At 39.9% G+C, this 22,378-nt stretch overlaps 1 protein-coding gene across 1 annotated transcript; it reads left to right on the forward strand.

The window, feature by feature from the left end:
• Nucleotides 1-335: 335 nt before the first annotated feature.
• Nucleotides 336-21,379, forward strand: HSPB1 (heat shock protein family B (small) member 1). Its single transcript, XM_040336860.1, has 3 exons — nt 336-810; nt 17,097-17,160; nt 21,109-21,379. Exons 1-3 carry the CDS (start codon nt 411-413, stop codon nt 21,284-21,286), a joined length of 642 nt encoding a protein of 213 aa, XP_040192794.1. The 5' UTR covers nt 336-410; the 3' UTR covers nt 21,287-21,379.
• Nucleotides 21,380-22,378: the final 999 nt, after the last annotated feature.

Below are 22,378 nucleotides of genomic sequence, written 5' to 3' on the forward strand. Positions count from 1 at the left end.
GATATCTTAAACAAGCAGCAATTAAGGTAGTAACTGTTATTACAGATTTTGAAATAACATCATTGTTGTAGACATATTAAATTAAGAAGTACTGTGCTAATATAACCTTACGAAGTGTATATGTAATTTCCAGTTACAGCCACGTAAGTGACATATAAAGGAATGTTTCCTATCTGCTTGATGGTACATAAATATTCATACATGACTTGTCAGTGAATTGTTATGCCTGAGGAACGAGAACCTTCTATCACAACTACTTGTGTAATCTCCAATAATAGCACACACTTTTCAGTTGCTAAAAATAAATGCCTGGCTCTCCATAAAACAGCTGCACCCTCCAAATGTCAGTGACAGACTGAAGCTTGGACAGAGCAAAAACAACTTGTTGAACAGTCCCATAGACCTAGACCATGTCTTCAGAACGTAGAATTCCCTTCACTTTCCTTCGCACCCCAAGCTGGGAACCATTCCGAGACTGGTACCAAGGTACCAACCGACTGTTTGATCAGTCTTTTGGTATGCCAAGAATTCCTGAAGATTGGTACCAATGGCCTAGCACCAATTGGCCAGGCTATGTCCGTCTTTTTCCCAGTCAATCCGTGGATGCTGTTCCTCCTACTACTCCAGCTGTAGTTTCTCCTGCTGCAGCAACTGTTCCTGATTTTAACAGGGCACTAAGTCGGCAACTTAGCAGTGGAATTTCAGAGATCCGACAAACAGCCGACTGCTGGAAGATCAGCTTAGATGTCAACCACTTTTCTCCTGAGGAACTGGTTGTCAAAACTAGAGATGGTTTAGTGGAAATCACAGGTAGGTTGAAGTGGTTATCAATGCATTTATGTAATTTATTTTACGCAATCTATAGTATACAAAGTACAAAAAGATTAGTTATGGTAAATACTGTAGTTAATGTAATGATAAATGTTATTTACTGTACCTTAGGTATGTTATATGCTTATTTTATTTGTGAATAAATTACTTTCATTACTGTTCACTGCTGGTTATACATGTGCCATCTTGTTGGCCATGGTTATTTTCTACCAGAACAAGATCACTTTAGTTTTGCTAAAAAACAAAGGGCCAGATTCAGGTAGAATCACGTAACTAAGCGGCGGCGTAACGTTTCATATTTACGTTACACCGCCGCAAGTTTTACGGGGAAGTTCTTGATTCACAAAGCACTTGCCTGTAACGTTCCCGCACCGAACGTACTGCGCATGCTGCGTCCCTAAAATTTCCAGACGTGCATTGCGCTAAATGATGTCGCAAGGACGTCATTGGTTTTGACGTTAACGTAAATGGCGTCCAGCGCCATTCACGGACGACTTACGCAAACGACGTTAAATTTCAAATTTCGGCGCGGGAACGACGGCCATACTTAACATTGGCTAGACCACCTAGGGGGCAGCTTTATCTTTACGCCGTATATCTCTTACGGAAACGGCGTAAATTTAATGCGACGGGCAAGCGTACGTTCGTGAATCGGCGTAACGACTCATTTGCATATTCTACACCGACCGCAATGGATTCGCCACCTAGCGGCCGGCCTAGAATTGCAGCCTAAGATCCGACGGTGTAAGTCACTTACACCTGTCGGATCTTAGGGAGATCTATGCGTAACCTGATTCTATGAATCAGGCGCATAGATACGACCGACGGATCTCAGAGATACGACGGTGTATCAGGAGATACGCCGTCGTATCTCTTTTATGAATCTGGCCCCAAGCTCTTAGTAAAGACACTACGTTCTAATATGTATTTCCCATCAAGCTAATTACCCATGTTATTCCAATGTAGCTACACCTATGTACCATATTATAGCTGAAAAACATTGTATTTAGCCACAACATACGTTTCAGTGGAATCTGTCACTACATAGAGTTACAGAATAATAGCAATTTCATGAAATATTTAATAATATATATTTTTTTTATATGTACTCAATTTGCTCTCATGAAATTACGTAAACACTGTTAAAATGCATAATGTTAGGAAATGTATTATTATACCCATATATCCCTAAATTCAAAAACGTTGTGTGTGTAAAGAAATCCCTGGTTGCACGTTCAAAGCAACCAGTGCTAGACTGTAAAAAAGCAGTTGATCTTATGCTTGACTATCATTATTGTCATGCTATACAGATCTCAGCACTAACAACCAAAAAGTTCAAAATACACGCTTCTATAATTTAGTTATGATATGTCATAGCTGTAAATTTACTTATAAACTTTACATGATTATTGATTTCAACAAATAATAATACAGAAAAGTTGATTATTTAAGCAGTAGAGCAAGTGAGTTTTCACTCATCTTAGCGAATTGGGTAAAACAAAGTGAAAATAAACTGGAAAAGAATACCCAATAATGTGCAAGGAAAATATATTAAAAAAAAGATTTTTGCTTGCATATTTTTTGATGGTGATCAGCACAAGTTCACCTCATTCACTAAACTAAGTGATTGTTTTCTTGGCAAATTGAACTGTCACACAGCTTAGTGAATGAGGTGAACTTGTGCTGACTTCAATCATCCAATTATGTGCAAGCAAAAATGTGGTTTTTAAAATATTTTTGAATATCTTTTGCAATGTGACTTTTCACCTCATTCACTAAGTTAAGTGTAAATTCACTTTGAAAGTGAGGACTATTATTAATACGCCTGTGCTGCCAATTAACTCTGTAATGATCTTTTTCTTGTTAAAAAAACAACCACTCTGTATTGTTCTTAAATGAGCTGGCAGCAGTCGCTATTGTGTGATCCCACGCCTTAATCAGTAAAATAGCTATATACTGTATATATAAGTGCTGGGGTGAGCAACACACAACACTTTACAACATGATACTATTTAAAGATTTTTAAGCCTAGGTTCACACTGCTGCGAATTCAAAATCGCGGTAAAATGCGCGATTTTACCGCGATTTCGCGGCTGCGATTTTGCCGCGGTTTCGGCCGCAATTTAATGTAAATCGCACCCGAAATCGCAAAAAGTAGTACAGGAACTACTTTTTGAAACCGCAGATGCGGCGTCGCACTGATTAGGACAGTGCCATTGCCGACAATTGCCGCCGATTTGAGATGCGATTTGACATGTCAAATCGCATCTCAAATCGTTCCAAATCATACCCAGTGTGAACCAGGGCTCAATCTATTTTCTTTGATCAGGGAAAAGATAAGCAGGTGTGCAACTTACAGCTTGGCATAATATTATAGCTTAGGAAAACGAGCGCAAACACATGTTAGTTGAATCCTATCCTAAATAATTAACCTTGAGATTTCAAGGTCAATTTCTGACACTTTTAATAAACTGCATACACATAAACGTGCACAAGATTTTATTTTTAATAAAATGCAATTTAGGCATTCTTAAATTTTTATTGTAATTTGAGCTATATTGGTTCATTAATTAAACAGGGATTATTAGAGAGAGTCATCTCAAGGCTAGATCCCACCCAGATCAGATGGCCCAGTGTGATGCTTAGCAAGCATGGAGAAATGTAAAGGTACCCATAGGAGTGCTTCCAGTATCAAGAAGTGTTAGTTATCGCTTAAAGTGGTAATTCCCCCTCCAAAAAAATGTTACCCTTAGTCTGATGCTCATTTTGTCTAGGGGATTCGGCTAGTTGTTTTAAAATCAACGCTGTACTTACCGTTGTAGAGAGTGATCTTCTCCGCCGCTTCCGGGTTTGGTCTTCGGGGATGGCCGTTCCTTCTTGATTGACAGTCTTCCGGCAGGCTTCCGACGGTCGCATCCATCGCGTCACGATTTTCCGAAAGTAGCCGAACGTCGGTGCGCAGGCGCCGTATAGAGCCGCGCCGACGTTCGGCTTCTTTCGGCTACTCGTGAAGGGATGGATGCGACCGTCGGAAGCCTGTCAATCAGAAAGGAACGCCCAATCCCGAAGACCCATACCCGGAAGCGGCGGAGAAGATCGCTCTCTACAATGGTAAGTACAGCGTCGATTTTAAAACAACTAGCCGATTCCCCTAGACAAAATGAGCATCAGACTAAGGGTAAAAAAAATTTGGAGGGGGAACTACCGCTTTAACCTGCCTGGCGGTATTCCCGAGTCTGACTCGGGGTTAGATTTTCATGCTGCGAGCGGTAACCCCGAGTCAGACTCGGGCTCGCCTCGCTGGATCCACAGGCACTGTTTACTTACCTTGTCCCTGGATCCAGCGATGCCACCGCGCTGTGTGAGCGAGCGGGTGCTCGCTCGATTCACACAGCGTCCTCCTGTGCCGCCGATCTCCGTTCCCTGCGACGTTACGACGCACGGGAGCGGAGAACGGCGCTAAATTCAAAAACGTAAACAAGCACATTACATACAGTATACTGTAATCTTATACATTACAGTACTGTATGTAAAAAATACACACCCTCCTTGTCCCTAGTGGTCTGCCCAGTGCCCTACATGTACTTTTCTATAATAAAAACGGTTCTTTCTGCCTGCAAACTGTAGATTGTCCAAAAGTGTCCCTTTATGTCAAAAATGTTTTTAGAGCAGCTAGAAAACAGCGATAATAAATTCTAATCACTTGCAGAATTGTGCGATCGCGATTTGTGGGAAAATTCGTCATAAAAAAAAAAAATAATGACAGCGACAATTCTGCAACTGAGCAAATTTCAGTGATTTTGATTTGATTACATTATTGAATAATTTTTATTATAATTATATTATTATTTGTTATAATTATTTATTATATTATAATTTATAATTTTGTTTTTAAAAAAATGTCATACCCGGGATGCCTATTAGAATCTTGTTTGGTCAGATTTAAGTGAGTTATTCCTAAGAATTACAGGCCTACAGTATAAAATGCCAAATTTCCTTGCAAATAATGGTACCGCTTTCAGCACCTTTTTTCTGAAAGAAAGGGAGGTTAAGGAGATTTTTTTTTTTGGTAAGTTCCCTTGTGGCCTAACTAATTATTTTCCATGAGGAAGGTATTGAAGTGAATGCAAACTCAGGCAATGTTATCCATCAAACAGCATGGGACAGGTCAATTGTGAATGCTATACAGGGAGTGCAGAATTATTAGGCAAGTTGTATTTTTGAGGATTAATTTTATTATTGAACAACAACCATGTTCTCAATGAACCCAAAAAACTCACTAATATCAAAGCTGAATATTTTTGGAAGTAGTTTTTAGTTTGTTTTTAGTTTTAGCTATTTTAGGGGGATATCTGTGTGTGCAGGTGACTATTACTGTGCATAATTATTAGGCAACTTAACAAAAAAAAAATATATACCCATTTCAATTATTTATTTTTACCAGAGAAACCAATATAACATCTCAACATTCACAAATATACATTTCTGACATTCAAAAACAAAACAAAAACAAATCAGTGACCAATATAGCCACCTTTCTTTGCAAGGACACTCAAAAGCCTGCCATCCATGGATTCTGTCAGTGTTTTGATCTGTTCACCATCAACATTGCGTGCAGCAGCAACCACAGCCTCCCAGACACTGTTCAGAGAGGTGTACTGTTTTCCCTCCTTGTAAATCTCACATTTGATGATGGACCACAGGTTCTCAATGGGGTTCAGATCAGGTGAACAAGGAGGCCATGTCATTAGTTTTTCTTCTTTTATACCCTTTCTTGCCAGCCACGCTGTGGAGTACTTGGGCGCGTGTGATGGAGCATTGTCCTGCATGAAAATCATGTTTTTCTTGAAGGATGCAGACTTCTTCCTGTACCACTGCTTGAAGAAGGTGTCTTCCAGAAACTGGCAGTAGGACTGGGAGTTGAGCTTGACTCCATCCTCAACCCGAAAAGGCCCCAAAGCTCATCTTTGATGATACCAGCCCAAACCAGTACTCCACCTCCACCTTGCTGGCGTCTGAGTTGGACTGGAGCTCTCTGCCCTTTACCAATCCAGCCACGGGCCCATCCATCTGGCCCATCAAGACTCACTCTCATTTCAGCAGTCCATAAAACCTTAGAAAAATCAGTCTTGAGATATTTCTTGGCCCAGTCTTGATGTTTCAGCTTGTGTGTCTTGTTCAGTGGTGGTCGTCTTTCAGCCTTTCTTACCTTGTCCATGTCTCTGAGTATTGCACACCTTGTGCTTTTGGGCACTCCAGTGATGTTGCAGCTCTGAAATATGGCCAAACTGGTGGCAAGTGGCATCTTGGCAGCTGCACGCTTGACTTTTCTCAGTTCATGGGCAGTTATTTTGCGCCTTGGTTTTTCCACACGCTTCTTGCGACCCTGTTGACTATTTTGAATGAAACGCTTGATTGTTCGATGATCACGCTTCAGAAGCTTTGCAATTTTAAGAGTGCTGCATCCCTCTGCAAGATATCTCACTATTTTTGACTTTTCTGAGCCTGTCAAGTCCTTCTTTTGACCCATTTTGCCAAAGGAAAGGAAGTTGACTAATAATTATGCACACCTGATATAGGGAGTTGATGTCATTAGACCACACCCCTTCTCATTACAGAGATGCACATCACCTAATATGCTTAATTGGTAGTAGGCTTTCGAGCCTATACAGCTTGGAGTAAGACAACATGCATAAAGAGGATGATGTGGTCAAAATACTCATTTGCCTAATAATTCTGCACTCCCTGTATAACATAGGCGTTCTACAGCTGTTCTTTTGCCTTGCCCTACTTTGTCATCCACAGTATTATGTAGCTGCAAGACAGCCACCATATAAGGGGGGGGTCAAAGTCAGGCTGCTATTACTATTCACGGATCTAGCCCAAAAATAACATAGTCATTGTAATCCATCAATCAGAAATAGAAGGGGGGTGGAATAATACCCCTTTGATGTCAAAAGTCCTGTAAGGCTAGAGAAATGAAGGGTGTCTAAGGAAGATAAGGTAAGGAAGTGCTCTGCTGTGATTAATCTAGAATGATATATGCCCTTTTTACTAATTGCTTCACCATACTAAAATATACGTATGAATCCGTTTTAGCCAAACTCTAGATTTGAACTATAGGTCCACTCTCTAATTGTGTGTTCACCATTGCAGCAGCAGATCCTAGTTCTACAAATGACAAGCAGTTGTCTTTTTAAACAATTGTTCTCAAAGACACATCTATGGCTAGTCCTTTTACCTAAAATAAAAACTTATAGAAAATACTTCAATCCGGATGGCCGCACTCCAACAATGATTTCTTTATTGGTTAAAAACCATATAGAAAAAGATACAATCAACATCTGACATGTTTCACACCATAACTACTGGTGCTTACTATAGCTCTGAGTAAGCACCAGTAGTTATGGTGTGAAACATGTCAGCTGTTTATTGCATCTTTTTCTGTATGGTTTTTAACCAATAAAGAAATCGTTGTTGGAGTGCGGCCATCCAGATTGAATTTGTTTCTATATGCTACTTTGCATACGGAGCCAGCACCATCATTTTGAGGAGGAGAAGATATTTTGTGACCCAGACACCTGGAGCGGGTTCTTTTCCCTGTTTGTTCATTTATCCGTAAAATCAAAACTTACTGTAAACCAATTTGCCTATAAGGACAAACATATTATGTGACAATTTAAAACAAAGCTTTAAGTTCACTGCACATTATTGGCTGTTTGTGGGTATATTTGTTTATTGGTTCTTTGCCAAAAAAGTATTAGTCACAAAAATATATATGATTTTCAACAAATATTTTAATAGCTGCTGGACGATCATATAGTATTTATACCTCATGATGTTTATGAATTTCAACTTAATAAATAACATACTGCAGTCAGTGAGAATTTACTGTTGAGTAATTGACAGTAAATGAACTGAATGGATAAGTTGACCAAAGTTTTTAACTCCAAAAATGAATGTCAGTGTTATAGAGTTATTGTTTGATCATTAGTAATTATTGTAATGTTAAGGCTAGGGATTTAGAGTAAAAATTAAACTATAGATACATGTTTTACGAGCACCAACATTTAAACAAAATGCTGCATGTTTACACAATATAATCTGTTAGGATTCACATCAAAGGTAGATATAAGGGAGTTAGAGTTCGGGATTATGATGGTTCCCAAATACACTTAAAATACAATTTTACTTAAAAAATACAAATTTTATAAAAAAAAAATGTAATTTTTTTTAAATAAAATTGTATCCTAATGCCGCGTACACACAATCAGAATTTCCGACAAGAAAAGTTTGATGTGAGCTTTTGCTCAGAAATTCCGACCGTGTGTAGGTCCCATCGGAAAATCCAACAACCAAAATTTGAGAGCTGTTTCTCAAATTTTCAAACGGGAAAAGTTCTTGTTGGAAAATCGAATCATCTGTATGCAATTTTGACACGCAAAAATACTACGCATGCTCGGAATCATTGAACTTAGTTTTTTTTGGCTCGTCGTAGTGTAGTACGTCACCGCGTTCTTGATGGTCGGAATTTCCGACCACGTTTGTGTGACCGTGTGTATGCAACACAAGTTTGAGCCAACATTCCGTCGGAAAAAAATTCATGGTTTTCTTGTCGGAATTTCCGATCGTATGTAAGCGGCATAAGTGTATTTGGGCACCGTCGTAATCCCAAACTTAAATCTACTCTACCAATACAAGGGATGAGGTGCCGGATCCTTTGAGGTCACTCAATCCACACTCCATCACAATTTCACATCAAAAGTATTTGCTTTCAATTTTTGAAAACTCATACTTTTCAGTGCTGCAGTGTAATGCCATCAGATATTGTCAACCACCATGCACTGTGCTGCTTTCTTTCACTCTCATAAACCATCATCATCATTCATCAAAGCCACATTTCATTTGTTAATGGCTAGAAGGCGCTACTAGCATTTAGGAATACTGCTTATATCTTGGGTATGGTATTAGTGCAAAAATAAAAAACAGGGCTGCAGCCTCACTAATCCACACACAGGCAATTAGTGTTAGGCAATATCAATGTGAAGAACTGTTAGTGCAGATCAGTTAGGCAAAGTGTGTCTTGCCCCTATGTTAGTTACTGAGCCAGCACTGCTTCACAAAAGGGCTCTATGTTGCAAGTTCCTGTTGCTGATAAAGTGGCATGCTCAATGGACTTAATGTTACTTCTGACTAATACTACAGTACTAATACATGACAAATTGAACAGCAGCTATGTTTAGGAACAGTATTCAGCTTTCGTGACCAATTGAGTCAACCTGATAGTAAACAGTTCCAATGACACAGCCAGTCGTAAACCAATAAGGAAGACAGAACTTGATTTGGGTCTAATAAATAGCACAAATTACAAGCAAGAGAACTCTGCAGCTAGTTGGAAAGCCAATCTAATTGGATCTTCGCTGACAATTGTTTTTAGTGGAGGGATATGAGGTAATGCTGATTTGTTTAAGTCATGTCTCATCTCTTGAATATAATGAAAGGTGAAACTGCATTGGGTACTACTGACAAAAACAACTCCACGTTTGCACTTTCTTTTCTCCATCATTCCAATGTGTATGTCACATTGTATATGTGCTCAGTAAGCCTGAATTTAATTTGTAGGTTTAGCCCAGGTGTTATTTAGTCTTACCCATATTTTAATCACGTTTTGAATAGTGAATTTAAAGAACAGTTGTATATAAAAAATTATGAGTTGTACTGAAAAAAAGACTCACATTATCGCTCACATGGTAATAAAATTACTACCCCAACTAGCTGCACCTAATATGCGAATGAAAGCAAGACTAGACTTTTTTAATGATCAAACAATGGGTCTAAAGGTAATCAAACTTTTACAATTGTTATTTATCGGGAGTAAAAATGTTGTTGACATTTTTTTTTGTCTTTATAACCTAGATTATGGACAGTTTCCTGGGTTATATGTCTAATGTTACTAAAGTAAGAACCTGCTCCCTGACACATATGATGTCTGACCTAATTAAACTGTCACCTAATGGCCCAGTAATTTGCTCTGTGCATAGCTTTCTTGCATGTTTTATCTAGGATGAGGAAAAGGGAAATATAAACTGCAGCCCCAGTGATTTCTGTAATGGATAACACTGTCTCAGCACATTAAATATTAATTCTACTTTTTAGTTGGCTTTTAGTCTACAGTGCAGGATGGTGCAGTTCATTTTGAGGCAATGTGTATAATGGGGAGTAGAGAGCTTCTCTTTGCAACAACTTGCTGCCATTAGTATTATTGGATGTTGGCCTGAAACTGACATTTGCCTTTGCTAATCTGTAGAATAAGACCACAGCTGTTGCTTTCATTCTTCCTGTCAATTTTGACCAGGAGCACAGGAACACTGATATTGTCACTACGTTTTTATATTAATTGAATTCTAGCATTTAGGGGTAAATATTTGTAAATTGTATTCTGCTGTATACAATGCTTTTTATTTATTTTTTGTCAGAGAATAGGTACAACTCTCCTGGGCCACCCCTCTTTTAGAAAACATATTAAGCATCTCCACCTCCTTCCACCCTTGTACCAGGTGACTTCTCATACATTGTAGACTGCAGAGTCACTCACACAGCAGCCAGTGATGATTTATAGCTGGGATCAGGCATCCTCTAAAAACTGCACATTACCTGTGAAGCCTCGTACACACGACCGAGGAACTCGACGGGCGAAACACATAGTTTTCCTTGTTGAGTTCTTTGTTAGGCTGTCGAGGATCTCGACAAAGAAAAGTTTCTCCATTCCCGTCGAGGAAAAAGAAGACATGCTCTCTTTTTGGCTCGACGGGATCCTCGACAGTTTCCTCGTCGAAAAATGTACACACGACCGGTTTCCTCTGCAAAAAAAAAAATCCCAGCAAGTTTCTTGCTGGTTTTTGCCGAGAAACTCGGTCGTGTGTACGAGGCCTAATACTAAAGATAGGAAGATTGGGCCATATTCTCATAGAAGTTACGATGGAGTATCTCAGGATACTCCATCGTAACTCCCTTTTTTGGCCCGTGTATCTATGCGACTGATTCTTAGAATAATTTTCGCATAGATACACTTAAGATCCGCCATCTGTAAGTCACTTACACTGGCGGATCTTAAATGTAATGACGCCGGCCGCCGCTAGATGGCATTTACGTGAAGGACTCATTTGCGTATGCAAATGATCCTTCTACGCCGATTCCCGAACGAGTTTGCGTCGCGTAACCGTCGCTAACGTCGTTTGCGTAAGCGGAAACTTACTCCTGCTATATGAGGAGTAAATTTCCGCAAGTCCCACGTAGGCCATGTTACGGATGGCGTCGGGTCCGCGTCGTGTTTTTTCGTCGGGTACGTCGTTTTACTAAGTCGTTCTTGAATACGACTTTACGTCAATGACGCACACGTCGGCGTCATTGACGTTTTCCGCCGAGAACTGGAGCATGCGCACTGGGCTTTTTGAAGCCCGGCGCATGCGCAGTTCATTAGAATCGGGGGCGCGCTTAATTTGAATACAAGCCGCCCCCTTGGAGATCCGCCAGGCTACGCCGGGGCATTTACACTCCGCCGTCCTAACTTATGGAGCAAGTGTTTGGGGAATACAACACTTGCTCCTGTAAGTTGGGACAGCGGAGTGTAAGTGCCTTAAGCGCAGCCCGCGGATTTTTAGAGAGAATATGGGCCACTATGTTTAGTTGGTCACTTAATTTATTTATGTTACAGCACAATTATCTTGTCTAGGGACCAAACAATACTATCAGCTTAGCACAGGAGACCTGCTCTCTATTGCAACCTACTGGCAAGGTGTTGTATGCATACTCGGCAACCGATAAACTGGGATAGATTTACTGAAACGGGAAAGTGCAAAATCTCCTCTAGCTGTGCATGGTAGTCAATCAGCTTCTAACTTCAGATTGTTCAATTAAGCTTTGACAAAAAAAAAAAAATGGAACCTGATTGGTTTCTATACAGAGCTGCACCAGATTTTGCAATCTCCAGTTTTAGTAAATCAACCACATAGTGTAGCTCCTACTGAGTAGAACCATGCAATACAGGACTATACATAGTATCATCCTGGTACATAGTATCAGCACATTCTGATACAAAAAAAGACCTAATTGTATATGTTGTAAAACAGAATGCAGAACAATACAGGAAAAAATTGGTGTGCATGTATAACAATATCTTACATGGAAGTGATATCAAATAAGCCTCATGTATCAAGTATCTAAAAGGGGATTTAAAACTTACCAGATCAACAAATTGCAGTTTTCCATAGACTTTCTATACAATTGTTACTGAAAAACTGTTGGAAAAATTCCTATGGGTAACACAGACCAGACAATTTATGTACAGAATATTTTTGTAACATTAAGTGCAAATGATCCTTGTCAAGTAGTAATTCACATATCCTGAGGTCTAGTCACATGGTCAATGCTGAGAGAGATTGTTCACATTTCTGTTCTGATGCAAAGAATCATAGTTCAGGCAGACAATCCACTGGTCCCAGATATTAAGTTGCACAACAATAGTCTCAACGGTTAAAAAAAATGGGATATAATTGTTTTTTGCTTGAAGCTATCTATGGTCGCGCTGCCACCCACTAGTCAGGCGCCCAGCCCCTTTTCGGGAGCCTGAATTATAGCAGCAGGGTTTTTTTTAAGCACCTGATTAGAGCCATAGGCTCTAAGAGGAGTTAAAAAAAGTGACCTGCGAGTGCCATGCTGGGTGCTCGCAGGTCACTCAGCTTTGTGTCCAATTATAGCAGAGGATGGGAAGAGAAAAGACATTGAGTAGGATCGAGGACACAGAGGACACCGCTTGCCACACTGGCAGCATTTGATATGGCACAGTAGCTGCATTTCATGGGGCACACTGGCAGCATTTGATATGGCACAGTAGCTGAATTTCATGGGACATAGTGGGAGCATTTGATGGGGCACACTGGCAGAATTTGATATGGCACAGTCGCTGCGTTTCATGGGGCACAGTGGGAGCATTTAAAGGGGCACACTGGCAGAAATTTATATGGCACAGTAGCTGCCTTTCATGGGGCACAGTGGCTTTGTTTGATGGCACAGTGGCTGCGTTTGATGACACAGTGGCGGCAATTGATGGTCACAGTGGCGGCAATTGATGAGCACAGTGGCTGCATTTGATGGCACAGTGGCTGCATTTGATGGTACAGTGGTGGCAATTGATGGGCACAATGATGGGCATCCCCCAAAACATTTTGAGCACCAGCCGCCACTGGCCCATGGGAATCTTGCATCCTAATGAACTTGATCACGTTTTAGTAGTGCACTATTACATCAGTGAAGCAAATATTTGCACGGCATAGCAAATAATGGGGTCCACTCTGCTGAACCAGCAGCTTTCATTACTCCCTTATTTTTATTCACAATACCATTTAGGTTCAATGTTAGAACAGATGTCTTTTAAATTGGCTCTATGTGTAAGACTCCATTCACACAGGGGCAACACGACTTCCAGCACGACTTTGGGAGGCAACCTGGACACAACTTGAGTATGAATCACAGCGCGACATGATGCAACTTACAAGGCAACTTCAAGTTGCCTCCAGGACAGGAGGCTTTCCAGTGGCCAATCAAACAACAATCAGCTCTGTGGGAGGGAGGGGTTTGACTGAGAAATGTATGTTATCTTCCTGTATTGTTGCTTCTGTTAAGACAGTGATCAGACTTCTGAGGCGACTTCCATTGAAACCAATGGGTACAAGTTGCCTACAAGTCGCCTAGAAGTCGGAGTGAAGTAGTACAGGAACCTTTTTTGAAGTCGGAGCGACTGCAGTAGTGTGCATTAAGATGACTCCATTCACTTACATTGATTTTCTAATGCAGCGCAACTTGAGGCGACTAGGGGCGACTTGAAGTCGGATCCAAAGTCGTTCCTGTGTGAATGGGCTCTAATTCAAATCTGCAGTGGGTGTTGACATTAGCCTATCATTTGGATGGCACTTTCAGTGTGTACAGGGATCTAGCACAATATAAATCAATGATACATAATTTTTAGAACCAATATGCAAATGTGTAAAAAAAAATAAAATAATCAAGAGCAGCGAATAAAACATTTTCTATATTATAAATAAGGTGAATGTTACAAAGACCTGTGTTTCCTGTCAGAAAAATCTAGATTTGTGACATTGTACATCGGTTTATTAAATGGCAACATTTTTTACAGTGAATTATACAACAGAATCCCAGTGGTGAATAATCACTTTCTGCTTTAAAAAACATGCCCCAAGACATTTACTATAAACATACACTGTATACTATCAAACTACAGTCCATGCTTCATTTTTGACCTAATGAAGTGATAAAGCGAGCTATACAAAACCGGTACAGATCTTTTAACAGCGCTTGAATCCCATAAGGTTTAATAAGGTGTAATCCTACCTAGGAGACCAGCCTTAAGTCGCTCACACGGGGATTTATGTCTGCTTGCGAAAATGTAAGTGGATGCCAATACAAACATTACACTTGGACAAATAAAGAATGCATATCAGTGTGAATCATATTACTTTTGCTAGTCTATATCCACAACACAGTGTGAAAGGTCACTTCACATTATACATAATCAGAATGCTTCTGAATGTGATGTATTTACATTGCCAATGCATGAAGCAAACATCAACAGAAAATGTGCACATAAATCCAATACAAAGTCCATATGTTAGCCATTAAAGAGTTTTTTTCAAAAAATTGTATCTGTAGAGTCAGGCCCCGTACACATGTCCGAGGAACTCGACGGGCAAAACACATCGTTTTGCCCGTCCAGTTCCTTGTGAAGCCGCCAAGGATCTCGGCGAGCCGAAATTTCCCATTGAACAACGAGGAAATAGAGAACATGTTCTCTATTTCCTCGCCGAGGTCCTCGTCGGCTTCCTCGGCCGAAAGTGTACACCCGCCCGGGTTTCTCGCCAGAATTCAGCTCCGACCGAGTTTCTGGCTGAATTCTGCCGAGAAACTCGGTCGTGTGTACGGGGCCTAATGAGTAGAGTTTCACTAAAATGTGGTTCCATTGGTTACAGTTAACCCAGACCTCAGATTACCTCACACACGCTCCAGGAACCCTGTCATAAAGGGCCCAGGATGTAATTGAGAAACAAAGGGGGTTATTTATGAAAGGCTAATCCACTTTACTCTACAAGTGCACTTGAAAGTGCAGTCACTGTAGATCTGAGGGGGACATGCAAGGAAAATAAAAAATGGCATTTTAGCTTGCACATGATTGGATTATAAAATCAGCAGAGCTTCCCCTCATTTCAGATCTACCCCTCAGATCTACAGCGATCTACAGCGATTGCACTTTCAAGTGCACTTTCAAGTGTACTTGCAGTGCACTTAAAGTGCAAAGTGGATTTGCCTTTCATAAATAATTCCCCCCCCCCCCCAGTGTACAATGATACAGCCTTTTGCCCTCAGACTATGCTCTCTGTAACCAACTCCTTCCATTGATCTATAAATCCTCCTTCTTTCCCATCGAAACATACAAAAACCGAATATTTTCTGCTCAGTTCTGCTATTTGTATATATAAGACCATGGGGTTAATTTTTTTACACAATGACCACTTTTCACTCTCCTCAACACTTCCTTCTCCCCCACTTTCTTTTATTTAAAACCTCTGTTTGTCACTTTTTGTATTCTTATGTTTGTACACAGATTTTGCACGTGTGACTGGTAGGGTGTAGGTCCTCGGGCCTGCCCTGAAAGCCTTAGGAGAGGTTGGACATGACCTTCTGGCTTGGTTCGCCCTCTCTCATGGGGTCTCCCATTGGGGATCCAGCAGACCCTCCGGAGAAAGGGGTTCGTCTGGTTTTGGCCAGATGGACCAAGTGTAAAGTACCCCAGTCCCTGTCTGGAGCCTAACTCCCCGGGATCAAGGCAAGGCCATCTGCTTTTAGAGGGCTTGTGTACACCTGTTGCACGTTTTTGTGTCACCTCTTTTTTGGGTACCGGGTAAAGTTTTTGAGTGTGTTTCACACGCCATGGGCTTTAAAATATATATATATATATATATATATATATATATATATATATATATATATATATATATATATATATATATATATATAAAACCATTGGGTTGATTTGCTTAAGGCAAACATGCTGTTCACTTTGCAAGGTAAGTTGTACTTTCAAAGAGAATATTCCCCAGAGCCTAGTAAATGAGATTAAGCTCTGCTGACTTCCATCATCCAATCAAGTGCAAGCTAAAAGGCATTTTTTTTTCTTGCACGTGAATGGGTAAATTACCACATTCACTAAGCTCTAGCGCAATTTTCCTTGCAAAGTGTACCTTCCCTTGCTAAGTAAACAATCTATTTACCTTTAGTAAATTAAACCTATATCTCTACCCTATACCCCAGTTTCACCCTGGTATATGAATGTGGTTAAGCTTCATACTGTACAGACTGATAAATCTTTGTACATATATCGCATTAGCATTTAGCTGTTTTCCAAGATACCACCTTTAGTCCTCTGCCCCATGCTCCACTTACCCAACCACTTCTATAAATCTTTACTCCACCCATATTCCTCCTTCCCCAACAAAGCAAAAAATTAAGACTTACTGCTCAGTTATTTCTACGTATAAGTCCATATCACTACCCTGTACCACTGTTTCACCCTGTTTTAGGATTTTCCTGTATGGATTGATAAATATTTGTACATTTATCAAGTTAGCATTTTACTTGTAACTTCTCTGTATATTTATATTATGTGGAATTATACTGGTACCCAGCATCGGCATTGTTAAACAAAAACTTTGTAAAAAACCTTAAATAAAGAATACAAATTTATAAGGAAAGAGAACTCAGGTGCATGGCATGTATGCTTCACACCACAAGGTTATAATAAATAATAAAATCTATGAATCACACAAAAAATAACCCAAATTATTTAAGCGCTAGACAGACCATCCTAATGTAGGTGTTTTTTGTAAAAATAACGAAGATACTGTATGTGACAGCATTTCTAAACGGTGCCTTCAAAGTAGTCATAAATAACATTTAATATTGCACATTTTCAAGATGCCCCTAGGGTTTTTTCTCTTCACTTAAACATTGCATTACTAGACCTATCATGATGAGAACTAGCTTGGCTTGCTCTTAGAGCATTTAGTTGAAAATGTGCACCATTAACATAACTGATGGACATTAATGCCGAGAAGCATGTGAGCCCATTTAGGCAAAGGCTATTCACTATAAGGGATGCTGATTATTCATGAACTACTTTAACACTTTTCTTACAGGAAAACATGAAGAGAAACAAGATGAACATGGATTTATCTCAAGATGCTTTACAAGAAAATATACGTGAGTCCATACTAAATATTTTCTCTTAAAGAATGGAGCTGCTGTAGTGAACGATCATAAAAATTGTCACTTTTTCTATTTACTGTGATGTCTCAAACTGTACATGAGGCTTAAAATATACTGTACATATTTAGATGTCTATTGCTACAGGTTCACATATCTCAACAAGATAAATGATAAGTTACAGGACAGTTCTATGTCAGTTGTAACATATTTATTTCCTTCTGGTCATGAAATGTGATAATATATGCACTTGTATAGTATATTGTTGTTTTCTGCATGTTACTAGATCAGCTAACACTTGTTGCCTAGAGAGTCAATAAAGAATGAACAACAGATGTGTTTTAATCCTGAAAAAGATCAGCACTCTAAATAGACATGTGCCCTTAGCTGCTTCAAACCAAGGCGCATCTAACATATTTTGGTTGTAAACTACCAAAATGGTATTTGGTCCCATTGACAAAAGACTTGTCAAAGACCACAAGGAACTGACCCAGGCCATATTGTGTCCCTTTTTCTAACTGAGTATAAACCTCTACAGAACGTTTTTCTATTTGGGTAAAAGTCTAGGTCTTATGCCGCGTACACACGACCATTTTTCATGACGAGAAAAATGCAATTTTTTTAATTGGTCATTAAAAACGATCGTGTGTAGGCTCCAGAGCACTTTTCTCGTCGTGAAAAATGGGCATTCAAAATTTAGAACATGCTCTAATTTTTGTGAAAAACGGTTGTGTGTAGGCTTTAACGACGGGAAAAAAACGTGCATGCTCAGAAGCAAGTTATGAGATGGAAGCACTCGTTCTGGTAAAACTAGCGTTTGTAATGGAGATAGCACATTTGTCGCGCTGTAACAGACTGAAAAGCACAAAGACTGAATCGTCTCTCAACAAACTTTTACTAACACGAAATTAGCAAAAGCCTCCCAAAGGTTGGCGCCATCCAAATGGAACTTCCCCTTTATAGTGCCGTTGTACGTGTTGTACGTCACTGCGCTTTGCTCAAGCATTTTTTTTCACGATCATGTCAAAAATCACGTTGAGAAAAACTTTGTTTTTCCCTGACATTAAAAACGGTCGTGTGTACGCGGCATAAGGCCTCATGCACACTGGACTTTTTACAGATGCAGTTTTTGGCTTCAAGTGTTTTTTTTCTGCAGCCAGTAAACTCCTCAGCATGTTATCCTCTGTGTCCATTTACACATAGGCTGTTATCAGCGTTTTTTTGGCAGGGGTGTTTTCTGGCTAATAAAACGCTAATGCTCATAAATTCTCTTAAACGCTCCTAAAACGTTGCTACAAAAAGCGATTACCAGCATTTTTTATCCAGATTAAAAATGCTGAAAAATTTGTCTATTTGGCATCTATCAGCATTTTTGAGCCCATAGGATTTTGTGGGAGTATAGTTTTGCTAAAAAAAAGGGAAAAAATGCTACAGCTAAAAAACGCTACTGCAAAACTCATTCTACAGCTACAGCTTTCTACAGCTAACACTACTGGCATTTTTATAATGTCCAGTGTGCATGAGGCCTAAGAGTCAATATTGTTGTAATACTTCACTGGAATTTTTATTAACCTCATAACTAGAGGAACATATTGTTGATCTATTTTATATATACGTATTATTTTTTTCAATTAAAAGCAGATATGAAGGGAGAACATAAAAAGCCATATGGTATACAATGGTAAAAAAAATGTCTTCTGTTTTGATTATAGAGAGCATTAGAAAAGGCAAACAAGAGCAAAGAAAAAACAATAGTGTCTCAAATGATAAGTAGACTAAGCCCGGCAAACATGTACTAAAAGTTGGCCTACTTCTGTTGAATGGTCTTGCTGGAAAACAAGCATTGGCTGCAAGTGCTGATCAGTGTATTCTGACGGGGTGGGAAGAGTCACCCTGTGAGAATACAATAGCACAGTGGGAGAGAACTCTGCATCAAACATTGTTGTGTTGATGCAGAGATATGTCAAGAGCCGGGACCCTGTGCAGAAGTTTTTTCACCTTAAAGCGGGGGTTCACCCAAAAACATTTTTTTAACATTAGATTGAGACTAATTGTGAGAAGCACAATCGGGTTTTTTTATTTAAATCAATGCAGTACATACCATTTTAGAGATAGATGTTCTCCGCGGCTTCCGGGTATGGCCCGCGGGACTGGGCGTTCCTATTTGATTGACAGCCTTCCGACCGTCGCATACAGCACGTCACCAGTTGCCGAAAGTAGCCAAACGTCGGTGCGCAGGCGCCGTATAGAGCCGCACCGACGTTGGGCTTCATTTCAGCAACTCGTGACACGCTGTATGCGACGGTCAGAAGGCTGTCAATCAAATAGGAACGCCCAGTCCCGAAGGTCATACCCGGAAGCCACGGAGAACATCTATCTCTAAAATGGTATGTACTGCATTGATTTTAAAAAAAAACACCCGATTGTGCTTCCCACAATTAGCCTCAATCTAATGATAAAAAAAAAAATTCGGGTGAACCCCCGCTTTAATGCACAGGATGCATTACATTACGCCTAAAGGTGCAACCACCCTGTGAAAGGTTGCTTTTTTGTATAGGGCAAAAGCATATTGGTCTATTACAGTTTTTCATGCCTTTAACTTGACTATTTAACTTTATCATTTATATAAAGTTGCAAAGGTGTAGTGAATGGTGGATTTTCTTAATGTAATAAAAGGGAAAATCTATATCTGTCTATGGAAGATATAGTGAGGTGCAGTGAAGAAGCCATTTAACTACATTCTATACTGCCATTGTCGGCCCAGATTTAGTTGCCTTTCTATATTTCAATTCTGAATTTCATTGTGTTTGCTGTGTGCATTATGCATTGAGATAGCTCCATGGATCATATATAATTACTGTATATGTGAATAAAATGAGGTGTTTTATTGTTTAACCAGTTCCCGACCCCCGCATGTACATATACGTCCACAATATGGCACGTACAGGCACATGGGCGTACATGTACGTCCTCGCCTATTAGCAGGTGGGGGGTCCGATCGGGACCCCCCCGCTACATGCGGAGGTCGGGTCCGCTCGGGGAGCGATCCGGGACCACGGCGCGGCTATTTGTTTATAGCCGCTCCGTCGCGATCGCTCCCCGGAGCTGAAGAACGGGGAGAGCCGTGTGTAAACACGGCTTCCCCGTGCTTCACTGTGTCGGCGCATCGATCGCGTCATTCCCTTTATAGGGAAGACACGATCGATGACGTCATTCCTACAGCCACACCCCCCTACAGTTGTAAACACATACTAGGTGCACCCTAACTCCTACAGCGCCACCTGTGGTTAACTCCCAAACTGCAACTGTCATTTTCACAATAAAGAATGCAATTTAAATGCATTTTTTGCTGTGAAAATGACAATGGTCCCAAAAATGTGTCAAAATTGTCCAAAGTGTCCGCCATAATGTCGCAGTCACGAAAAAAATTGCTGATCGCCGCCATTAGTAGTAAAAAAAAAAAAAATTAATAAAAATGCAATAAAACTATCCCCTATTTTGTAAACGCTATAAATTTTGCGCAAACCAATCGATAAACGCTTATTGCGATTTTTTTTACTAAAAATAGGTAGAAGAATACGTATCGGCCTAAACTGAGGAAAAAAAATGTTTTTATATATGTTTTTGGGGGATATTTATTACAGCAAAAAGTAAAAAATATTGCATTTTTTTCAAAATTGTCGCTCTATTTTTGTTTATAGCGCAAAAACTAAAAACCGCAGATGTGATCAAATACCACCAAAAGAAAGCTCTATTTGTGGGGGGAAAAGGACGCCAATTTTGTTTGGGAGCCACGTCGCACGACCGCGCAATTGTCTGTTAAAGCGACGCAGTCCCGAACTGTAAAAACACCTTGGGTCTTTAGGCTGCATATTGGTCCGGGGCTTAACTGGTTAAACATACCATTTATTAATATTAATCATGATTTTTTTTTTTTTTTTTCAGTCTTCCCCCAGGTGTTGATATTGCAAGTGTGGCTTCATCTCTTTCTCCGGATGGTCTTCTGACAGTAGAGGCACCACTCCCCAAGCCAGCAATCCAGTCTGCAGAGATCACTATTCCAGTAACTTTCCAAAGCAGCGCTGAGATTGCTAAGAAGCCTGAAGAGCCGGCCAAAAAATAAGAGGACAAACCACTGTATTTTCTTTTACTGTGTTTCAGTCACATATTTTTACACAAAAAAAAAAAATTTGAAAAATAAATGTATTGAAGTTTTTATTTGTTCTGTTTTTTTATCACTAGCTGTCAGAAAAGAGATACTCAGTTATAACCTTGTTTGCTAAAAACACCACAATTATGATTTCTTAACTTTGAGTGTATACACATTAATTAGAGTTAAATATACTTTACTTCCTCTTTATGGGGAAAACTCTCCTCTAGGCTCCAAAGCAGCTAATTAAACACAGATCGGTCTGATCGGCTGCTTTCCTGGCCGGTTACAGCCAGGTAAAACAAAAGGCTGAACCAGAAGTGACAAAATCCTTGTCACTTCTGGTTTCCAGGGTCACAGAAGGTGAAGGTGGAACAACTGTGTAGTGCCTCTCTGTGTAGTACCGTCATCGCTGCCAGTCGCAACGCTTTTGGGCTCTGCCAAGGTGGCGGCGGCAGTTCAGCCACTTGAATCACTTCTGGTAAAGAGGGAATTGCTGACTGAAACTTTTAATACCGTGATGATGCCTGCAGCCTGCAGGTGCAAGCTTCATCTTGATATAACCACTTCAACCCAAGGACATCATATGACGTCATATGATCAAATAATAATATTTTTTGCAGTTCATGTTCAATGCTGAACAAGTCCACTGATAAAGTACAATAATGAATTGAACTGTGGTTACTCCTGTGAAACACTCCATGATCCCCCACAGATGTTCCCACACTCACCAGAAATGTATGAATCTCTGTTTTAGCATAAGAGTCCACCAAGCATTTGAACATTTTTTCTCTGAAAGAAAAGAGTCATATACTTCTGGTGAGTGTGGGAATGCCTGAAACAGAGTGTTTCACGGGAGAAACCATGGTTCAACTCATCATTGCACTGAAAAAGGGAAAGACTTTATTGTTATTTTACCACACATTACCACTGGATATAGTTCATTGTGTTATCGTATATATCATGGTGTATAAATAGGATAGGACTGTGAAAAAATACACATACATTCAAGTAAAAACACATAAATATATAGCAAACATAGAGAAAAATATATAGAAAAAGTTT

Source organism: Rana temporaria, chromosome 2 (genome assembly GCF_905171775.1).
Source record: "Rana temporaria chromosome 2, aRanTem1.1, whole genome shotgun sequence".
Lineage (NCBI taxonomy): Eukaryota > Metazoa > Chordata > Amphibia > Anura > Ranidae > Rana > Rana temporaria.